The sequence below is a fragment of the Nicotiana attenuata genome, unplaced genomic scaffold (assembly GCF_001879085.1).
Source record: "Nicotiana attenuata strain UT unplaced genomic scaffold, NIATTr2, whole genome shotgun sequence".
Lineage (NCBI taxonomy): Eukaryota > Viridiplantae > Streptophyta > Magnoliopsida > Solanales > Solanaceae > Nicotiana > Nicotiana attenuata.
This window is the reverse complement of record NW_017674397.1, coordinates 51,524-62,079: the sequence shown is the minus strand read 5'-3', so window position 1 is coordinate 62,079 and position 10,556 is coordinate 51,524. Positions and strand designations below refer to the sequence as shown.

Below are 10,556 nucleotides of genomic sequence, written 5' to 3'. Positions count from 1 at the left end.
CCTCTAATTAATTCTAGCATTGGTTTAATGATTATAAATCCTAGTTCATGAGACATGAGTTGTTGGGGTTGATAGAAAAGCATGAACGATTATAGGGTTGGGGTGTTGAGTGTTGATTATTGGTTAAGAGTGTTGTTTGCCTTATGGGTGATGAAGAATAATGTTGGTGTAATCATTTGAGACCTTAGAATTTATCTAGGAACAAGAGAATGGGTTGTTGGGTGTAGAGACACCATTAATAAGGACTATGAAGCTTTATTTTTGCCAAGTGTTTGACAAAATGCTTAAGTGACCAAAACATGAGCATTATAGCTAATGTGGAATCCCTTTGACTTGTATTGCTATAGATTGAAGTTGAAAGGATTGACAAACGTTGTATTACGCTCTAGAGCACGAAGTTAAGGTATGTAAGGCTAACTCTTTACGTTTGGGAATGTCTATGATTCTCCCTACGTCCCATTCATTATGATCATTACCAGTCTCCTCAGAAAGGAACTATGCCTTAGTTCCCTGATCAGTAGTAGGACTTCTATTCTCTAGATGGCATAGTCTCATAATCATTCGATATTCTATGAGTTTCAGTTATGACAAATCAACTTGTTATGAATACTCATCTCAGCCTAATCCTATTCACTATTCCAGTATCATGTAACCCAGTATGATATGATTCTCAGTTCCTGATTTTATATTCTTGAATGTTGAACACCTGTATTTGGGCCTGAGGCCGCAGTTTATGCTTTATGCATCTTTGGGCCTGAGGCTGCAGTTATGTATACGTATACTTGGGCCCGAGGCCGCAGTTGTGCACACACACACACACACACACACACACACACACACACACACACACACACACACACACATATATATATATATATATATATATATATATAGGGCCTGAGGCCGCAGTTTAATATTCAGTTAAACAGGTTGTTCATCGGTCAGAAGAGGGAGTATTCACTTCCTTACTTCCTTGTTCAGTTATCAGTTTATCAGCTAGCAGTTCAGTTTTAGTTTCAGTATTTACAGTTCTTTTGTTCAGCTATTTTACATACTAGTACAATTCAAATGTACTGACGCCCCTTTTGCCCGGGGCCTGTATCTCGCGATGCAGGTAACGATTTGCAGGTCGACGATTCAGCTTGCTAGGACATCTCGTATCAGCTATTGGTGAGCCCCAGTCTTCGGGGCCTTATCTCTCTTTTGTTTTAGTCATTATAGTATTTCAGTTAATAAGGTATACCGGGGACCTTGTCCCGGTAAACAGTTGGCGTTTTCAGTATTCTTTAGAGGCTTCGTAGACTATAACCCAGTCAGTCAGATATTAGCAGGCTTTCATGTGTTAGCCTTGTCGGCTACTTGTTTATACTTGCAGACCTTTCAGTATTTTTCCGCATCTATGATATTTCAGTCAGACTTTTTAGCAGACTATCATGATTTACATTTACCTCTAGCTCATAGTTATACCACATATTGATCCAGCTATACAGTTGGTTCGCTCGGTCGCATGTAGGCAGGCACCGAGTGCCGTGTCACGCCCAGGCCATAGTTCGGGGCGTGACACCGGGATCTTCACGCAATGTGTAAGAAGTGCAGTATGAGTACAACTGACCCCATGTACTCAAAAAGTAACAAACCTAACCTTAGGCTGAAAGTAGTGATGAGCTGGAGCATATGTTGGGTCCAACACCAATAACCAACAGCAGTTCAAACAACGTAGAGCATACAAACAAGGAAATAATCTCAAAGATAAAAATGTTCAGCTTTTATGCAGTTTTTTCGAAAATAGTTTTACTTTTTCAGAATATCAGTGGAAACCCAAATCCTTTATCGAAATCATCAAAAAATTATGAGATAGTTTGAAAACTGTAATTTTCCTGAAAAATCCTTTCCAAAATAGGTTCATTCCATTTCCAAATAACAAGTGTGAAATACCACTCTATGCCCACATATCAATATGTGTAAAAAGTCATGAACGATGTGCTACCGTACAGCATGAGGAAAATGCATCTTTATGCATGTATGCCATATATGCATGCCAATGCCATGTACCTCAAAAACGAATCATGCACTCACACTCTCAGAGTACTCAACCTCAGTGTATCACACTTTCCACTTATCATAATCAACCACTCGGTACTGTATATGGCCCATACAACCCAGGGAAATCCATCCCGGAACATATACGATACTGACTAGAAGTCATCCAATACCGAGGAAAAAGGGCAATCTAACCCTGTGGAGAAATCCATCTCCAGATATCAAATACTTTGGACAAATCCATATCCAGGGAAATCCATCCCACAATAATATCATTCGCGCCCACTGTGGGTATGCAGACTCCGAAGGGGCTCCTACGTCCCTAACACTATAACAAGCCAATCATGGCATAAATCAATAAAACATATTGCGGCGTGCAGCCCGATCCCATAACTGTCACTCATAACCATGCTCTCGGGCTCACTCAGTCATCAATCTCTCCAGTCTCACCCACGAGCTCACAATGTCATGAAAGTTGACCCGGAATAACGATATGATGTATCAATAAGTAACATCTGAGACTGAGATATGATATGAATGCATGAATGTGACTGAGTATGAAATATCAATAAAATCAATGAGATGACAGCAAGAAATGACCGCTAGGGGTCCCAAAAATATCAGCATAAAACCTAAACATGATATCTAGCATAATATACAGCTCAATTACTTTTATCACATGGTGAATAACTCAAATATAAACAAAGTGGGCCACTAAACAGTGCCCTGGAAACAATAGAGTCCTAACTCACAGGGTGCACGCCCACATGCCCGTCACCTAGAATGTGCGTCACCTCAACATCAATCTCAAAGCACGTAATTTGGAGTTTTATACCCTCAGCACTAAGTTTAGAAGAGTTACTTATCTTAAACAAGCCGATTTCGATATTGAGCAAGCTAAGCGATGCTCCAAGAATGCCATCACGCGCGTAGCGACCTCCGAACGGCTCAACACTAGCCAAAAGCAACTCAAATATATCAGATAAAGCCCAAAGTAGCAATTACAAATGATACATATCGAATCCTAAGTCAAACCCCAAATCCGGCCAAAAATCACACCTGGGCCCACGCCTCGAAGCACGACAAAACTCACAAATCCGACAACCTATTCAATTACGAGTTCAACCATACTAGTTTCACTCAAATCCGACTCCAAATCGGTGTTCAAAACTCAAAAATTCATATTATGAAACTTTAAGCCAAAACCCTCAATTTTCTCTTTAAATTCATCAACCAATTGCCAAAAATGAAGATAGATCCATGAAATATAATCAAAGCTGAGTGGAGAACACTTATGCCAATCCTTGTGATGAAAATTGCTCCAAAAATCGCCTCAATCCGAGTCCCCACATCTCAAAATATGAAGAAATAACCAAAACCTCAATTTTTATAGCTTCTGCCCAGCAATTGATCCGCATTTGCGGTCAAAATGTCGCATTCTGACCACCGCATCTGCGGTCACCACTTCGCTTCTGCGACCTCAACTCACCAGGCGACCCCTCGCAGGTGCGAAGCCCAAACACGCATCTGCGCAAAACCTCGCTTCTGCGATCAACTATCCGCATCTACGCCCATACTTCCGCAGATGCAGAAACACCAGAACCAGCAATGATACACCTGCAATATTTGTTGTTAACCTGCCATATCAATTTCCTGGAAAGAAGCTCCTGCTCCATCTGCGAGGCAATTAGCTACTTTCCTGCTTTTATCACGTAATTGCTGAAAATGGTCAAAGAATTTCTCAGTACTATATGACTGTGCGGCAAAAAAGAAATGCTTAATCAAAATTCCACAATGAAACATCTTGCGCATATTTTCAACAATGTGACGCATGCAAAAACCAATATGAGCGGCAGTAAAAACTTTTTTGAAGCCATTCCCAATAGATAGATGCTGATCGGAGATAATGCATAATTTATCACTGTCGCAAACAATGTGTCGCAACAGTTCAAAAAGGTAGGTCCAACAATCATCGCACTCTTTATCTACTACACATAACGCAATTGAAAAAAATGTGATTCTTTGTATCTTGTGCCACAACAGACAACTTTTTAGGAATAGGTATATAAGGGTAATTTTGTAAAAATAAACTGAAATTTTTCTTGATTATATAAACGAATATTTATTTTGGACCAAAAAAAAAATTGATCACTTATTATGGATCAGAGGGAGTAATTATTACTCGTATTTCGGGGTAAATACATATCTAGACCAAAAGATCTTGATCATAACAATTTCAGGGGCGTCAAAAGAGGTATAGTTTTTGTGGCTCCCCACGCTTCTTGTTTTGCTTTTCTAAAGTCTGGATACTTGTTGCACTTTAGACACCTGGCTATTCGTAGAAGACTTTAATATATCTGGCCTTTTACCTAAATAACCCTCTCCAGGCAAAGAAAACAAAGATAAGAAACTTGTGGCCACAAATTTTCAGATTATTATATTACCGTCTCACCACTTGTGGCCACATAAATTTTGGTCAAAGAACCCATCCAATGTCCCCACCCAACTCTTCCCTTCACTGTATCTATCAATCTGGCTGGCTTTCACTTTCTTGCACTAACTATGTTTATTAAAGAAATACACGTGGCATGGTGATTGAACGATAGGCGGCGAGTGGTGTTGACGTGGCAAAAAGTGCAAAGAAAAAGTTCACCTTAAAGGAGAGGGCAACAAACAGTAAGATAATAATAGTAGTACAGCTCATCAATCATCTCATCCTCATCTCCTTCATTCATACCCACAAAATTAAAACATCCACTTAATTTTCTCTTATTTCATTCATTCATGATCCATAACTATTGGCTTTCCTCATTTCTCTCTCTCTCTTTTTGAGTCTTGTATTATTTGAAAAGGCTGGAGATATTTTAGCTTTCTTTCATAGTCACACAATAAATATCACATTTTTTTAAAAGTTATCCCTAAATTTAAAATAGTATAGAAAAGCGTACTATGACAGCTATTTAATTATTTAGCTGGATATTTTTATGTGTCCTTTCTTGAGAGTGAAAAGATTTTGCTCAAGGATGTGGTTGAGATTTGTACTCGCCTTTATGTTGGCCCGTGTTCTTTTATTTTCCTTTTTTCTCTTTTTATTTTAAACCCCTTACCATGATGTAGAAAATTAATTAATCTGCCTTCTCATAATGAAAATTACTTTTCACCAACTCAATTAAGATATCAGTTGATCACCTTATCATGTGACATTGAATAGTATTAGACCGTTAAATACTCCTATGTCTTGTTTAATTTTAAGATATCTGTATTTTATAATATTAGGAATAATTTAATTTGAATCACATTAGAATTTATTTTTGCAATCTGCCTTATATTTTACGATTATTTCCGCACCATTACATCAAGACTCTCATTTGATTTTACATTAAATATGTAAAGATTTATTTTTACTCACACACGAGTATAATAAAAACATGGTTTAACCATTTTATGTTCATTATGATTTAATACAAGCAATTCTATTTTACAAATGCTTACATCTTGTTTTAAATAAAAGAAAGACTTAACATGGTGCTTTTTTTGTGGATATTATTAGACAACATAATAAACTTTCCTAAAAAGAAGAATCATTTAAACATGCTTTTATCTTCATAAAAAATACTAGTACTCCTTTGGAAGAAGTTCGGATAATATCTTTTGAGACTAAAATTGTCATCATTTAAAAAGGGAAATTGTAGAAAAAGTGATGAGAGTGTCAAACTCGTTACCCCACCATACAGAAAAAGCGAAAAAGGTTCGTCCAAAGTTCGACACGTGGAAGACAAAAGAAGGAAGTACAAATTTCCAATTTGGTACTCGCGAGTATGAAACATGAATTGTCTAGCACTTTTGTCAAAATCTTGGCTTAAAATAAAAAACGATATTTTAAGAAAACAGAAAAAGAAGAAAAAGACGAGATAATGAGGTCAATTTGCCACGTGTCATATGCTGTCTTTGAACGTGAACCACAAGATTTCAATGGATTTCTCGATCGTTCTATCAGAAATTCCAAAAACATCCCCCAAAAGAAAACGAAATTATCATTTTATCCACATGACGTGGCAGCCCCTCGCGTCTTCTTTTCTCTTCTTTTGAACCCCAAAAAACTGAAATTGTATTCATTTCCATTTTCTCTCTGCCTTGTAGTTCTCCTCCTCCTCCTTCCTTTTCAACTTACCAAAAATTTTAATGTATTTTTCAGTTCTGTAATTGAAGTTTACAGCTGATATTTTTGGGATTGAAGAGAATTGATTGGCTAAACTGTGGGCTATTTCCTGAGTGGTAAAAAATTGATAATTTTGGCTCAAAAAGTAGCGGAATATTGATTATTTCTGCAGTAATGACTGTACAGGTATGCTTCTTCTCTTTTTAGATCATACTATAATTTTTGTATGATTTTCTTAGATGCGTCTTGCTCTCAGATTGTAGTTAGGTTTTATCTTTTTGTTCATATTGGCTTTGATGGATTTGGAAATTTCTATTTTTTCTACTGTATGACCAACAGTAAAAATTTACCCTGCAGGTTTACACCAAAACCAAATCATGTTAATTTATCATGGTTCAGTAGTAAATTGAGGTGAGAATTTGGACTAATTAACTACTCCTCCGCACCATAATAAGTGATTTTTAAAGATTTGGAACTCCAATTAGAAAACCATTTTAATAACATCAATTAAGGGGGTTATTTGACTAAGTTAACCTTTATCTCTTCTCAATATTAATTTAGAAGTTTTAAGAGTTTTTTTAGGAATTTGTTCTAATTATTTATTAGACAAGTGTAAATTTGGAAAAAGTCAATTTATACCTTAATTTATTTTTTTCAAAAATCACCTATTTTTTCAAAAATCATTTATGTGAGACACATGTTATGTATTTACTGGATTGATGTAATTGTTTCCATGCTTTACCTGGTTAGAAGATGGAAACATAGCGAGTATTAGCATTAGAAAAAATAATTATGCAATAAGTAAATTTCTAATTCATAGATGTAAGTTTCCAAGTTGTATATGTGTGGCCAATTATTGTTATTAAAATGAGCGAGGTTCAGAATTATGATTGAACTGCGTGTCTTAAGAGTGTGACTGAAGTACACAACGAAAAATAATTGCAGGCCTTAAGAGTTATTACTTGTTCTATATCATGTATGTACTTGAATTTCGGGTTCTGTTTTGGATTGAAAGAACTGATTCTGGAAATGTTTATGGAATTCAATTGTGCAGGTTTGTGTGTGCTAGGAATAATAGGGTGAAAACGGTCAAAATATCAAGAATCTAAGTGTTTGTTAGAGTTACCTGTTCTTTTACTTTTTATCCATAGGGGAAAGTTTTGTTTCTTTTGCTACAAGATGAATAAGATTATTTGTGAACTAATTGCAGTATTGTTTAGTCCTGATATGTTGCAATCAACCTTAAGATATCTTAAAATGTAAGAAAATTCAATAGTCATTATCATTAATTGGGATATTGAAAATGTTCATCCTTAATGTAATAGTAGTAGTCATGCTTGCTTGAATGGAAATTTTGTCGATAGAGATTTCTGGAGTTATCTCTGTAGAAGAGCTGTTGATTGATATCTTTTGCCATTCTGAAATGTAGGATCAAAGCAACTCTGACACGATCCTTCCCAGCGGGAGTAGGACTTCACTTGATGTTGGAGCTCCTGCAGATGAATATGCTCCTAAGGTTCATTGCTCCTCACATTGACTAAGTTAACACTTTCTTTACTTAAAGCCAATTTCTGAACGGTTGTCCTTGTATACTGTTTATTTTCACTCAAACAGATAAGAAAACCATACACCATTTCAAAACAAAGGGAGAGGTGGTCAGATGAAGAGCATAGAAAGTTCCTTGAAGCTTTAAAGCTGCATGGCAGGGCATGGCGACGTATAGAAGGTAAAAAACGAACAAAACCAATGGATTATTTGAGGCATCTTTCTGCCGTCATTCAATATTAAAAGAGGTCTTGTTTAATTCTCAGAGCATGTGGGCACCAAAACTGCAGTTCAGATCAGAAGCCATGCTCAGAAGTTTTTCTCAAAGGTTTGCTGCTCCTATATCCCATATTATCTATATGCCTTTTGAAGTAAGTTATATTGTTTATGACTAAGGCGTGCCGCCATTATTAAGAGCCAAATCTGTTTTGTATTGGCTATTGATGTTGAATGTTTTCTTCTGGTCAGGTTGTTCGGGAATCGAATAATGGTGATGTAAGCTCTGTGAAACCCATTGAGATCCCTCCTCCTCGGCCTAAAAGAAAGCCAATGCACCCTTATCCACGTAAATTGGCAATTCCAGTTAAAAGTGGAACCCTAGCTCCAGAAAAATCGAAGAGGTCTGCATCACCAAATCTCTGTCTGTCTGAAACAGAGAATCAGTCTCCTACGTCTGTGTTGTCAGCCCTTGGTTCAGATGCATTTGGCACGGTAGATTCCAGTAAGCCAAGTGAAAGCCCATCACCTGTTTCATCAGCTGTTTCTGAGAATTGTGGTGATCTTGTACTCTCCGAACAATCAGATTTCAATCTAGAGAAGAGAAGATCTTCACCTGCCCAAGCATATGCTAGTTCAACTCTAGACAACCAGGCCTGCGTGGTACTTACGACAACTCTTTTGTTCCATACTATTACATATGATTTCTCATTTGACACCCAACTTATTGTGATTTTCCTGTTTGATTTGTACATCCAGAAACTGGAGTTGTTTCCGGAAGACAATGATTTTGTGAAAGAAGCCTCAGTTGAGGCATCGTCCACTCATAGTCTGAAGCTATTTGGTAAAACCGTATTTGTCACTAATTCTTGTGTACTTTCCTCTCCAACGTCTGGCCAAATATTGTTGGCAGATGTCAATGATGAACCAGCATCACGAACGTTGTCTCAGAGCTCCTTCCCTATGAAAATTTCACCCTCAGATTCAGAATGTGCCCCAAGTACTGTAACTATGTATCACGCGCCAGCAAATGGAAGTCCAAGACCTAACAAAAGTGTGTCTTGCCATCTGTTGTCGTGGGGATCATCATACGTATCTGCTGCATTTTCTTGCACTCAGGTGCATAGCCCAATTCCAATGAAGGGGCGTGCGCTCTTCGATCACAGAGATTCGGAAGATCAGGAAACTCAAAAGGAAGGGTCTTCCACTGGCTCCAACACCGAATCAGTAAGTGCAGAGTTGAGTGTAGACAAGAGTTTGGGAGTTGAAGCTCAGATTAGCCGAAATCAAGAAGCAGGGAGGGAATTATTCTCCGTTAGAGCTAGCGTACCCTCTCTGTTTGAGCGAAGAGCAAATTCCACGAAGCGTGTGAAGGGTTTTGTTCCTTATAAGAGATGTTTAGCTGAAAGGGGCAACAGTTCCTCAACATTAACTGGAGAAGAAAGAGAAGAAAAGCGAACCCGGTTATGCTTGTAGTTACTTTCTTAGTCTGTTTGTGTAGGTTAACACATCCCTTTTGGTTCTGATTAGATAGCTTATATTAATATTATAATATGAGTTGCCGGATAAGTGGATGAAGAGAAGCAACACCATGGCAGCAAAGGCGTCTCTTCCCTCTAGCTTTGCTGAATGGCAGAAGCAGTCTTCCTAATTTTTCCCTCTCAATTCTTCAAATGTATGTTGATAAACTTTTTTCTTGCAAATTCATGTCATTTCTTGCACTTTTGGCAGATGAGCTAACGCTCTTGTTAAAGCTTAGTAAATGCTTGTTACTGTCAAAATTGGACCGCCGCTGGAATGGTAGCTGTACTGGCAATGGCGCTGCCTAGGGTGTTCATGGTTCGGTTTGGATCGGTTTTTTTCCCTTAAAAGAAATCAAACCAAGTAAGTCGGTTTTTCAAATATTAGAACCAAATTAAATTAATTAAGTCGGTTTTTCTCGATTCGGTTTATGTCGGTTTTTGTCGGTTTTTCAGCTCTTTTGGTTATTTGTCGGTTTTTTCTTAAATATAAGACATACACTACCAAACACATATTTCGGTGATCACATTTTTAACGTAACACTATCAAATCAATTGCCCTTTGGGAAATTTGTTATTTAGCAAGATACATTGATGATAATTGAATCAAATAGTGATGAATAATTTAAGGACTCAATTAAAAATATATTATTTTTAACACGAAATGAATTTTTACACTTAACAAAAGAAAATTACCAATCAAATTAGAATGTAAAGGTAAAGAACTATACTAAAAGTACAAACTATTAGCATTTACCATTAAATTTTTGAAACTTTGTATAAAAATATACATATATATAGGTGTAATAATAAATTTGAAATAACTACTCTTGTAGTCGGTTTGGTTTGAGTTTTTTTTCGTTTTTTTCTGATTAAAATCAAAATCAAACCAAACCAAAAAGTATCGGTTTTTTTGATCGATTTGATTTAATTTTCTGTTTGGTTCGATTTTTCGAGATTTTATGAACACCCCTAGCGCTGCCCTGTTGTTTTTGTCTTTCATTCTTCCGGAGATAAAGAGAGTAGATTTCATTAAAAAGATGGCTAATTTCTTGTAGTTAATGAATCATTAGAAA

General features: G+C 36.8%; 1 protein-coding gene across 1 annotated transcript; it reads left to right on the top strand.

Moving 5' to 3' along the window:
• The first annotated feature begins 6,149 nt into the window (after window positions 1-6,149).
• On the top strand, window positions 6,150-9,718 carry LOC109218588 (protein REVEILLE 1-like). Its single transcript, XM_019382966.1, has 6 exons — window positions 6,150-6,385; window positions 7,629-7,715; window positions 7,814-7,925; window positions 8,011-8,072; window positions 8,213-8,623; window positions 8,720-9,718. Exons 1-6 carry the CDS (start codon window positions 6,374-6,376, stop codon window positions 9,434-9,436), a joined length of 1,401 nt encoding a protein of 466 aa, XP_019238511.1. The 5' UTR covers window positions 6,150-6,373; the 3' UTR covers window positions 9,437-9,718.
• The last annotated feature ends 838 nt before the right edge of the window (window positions 9,719-10,556 follow it).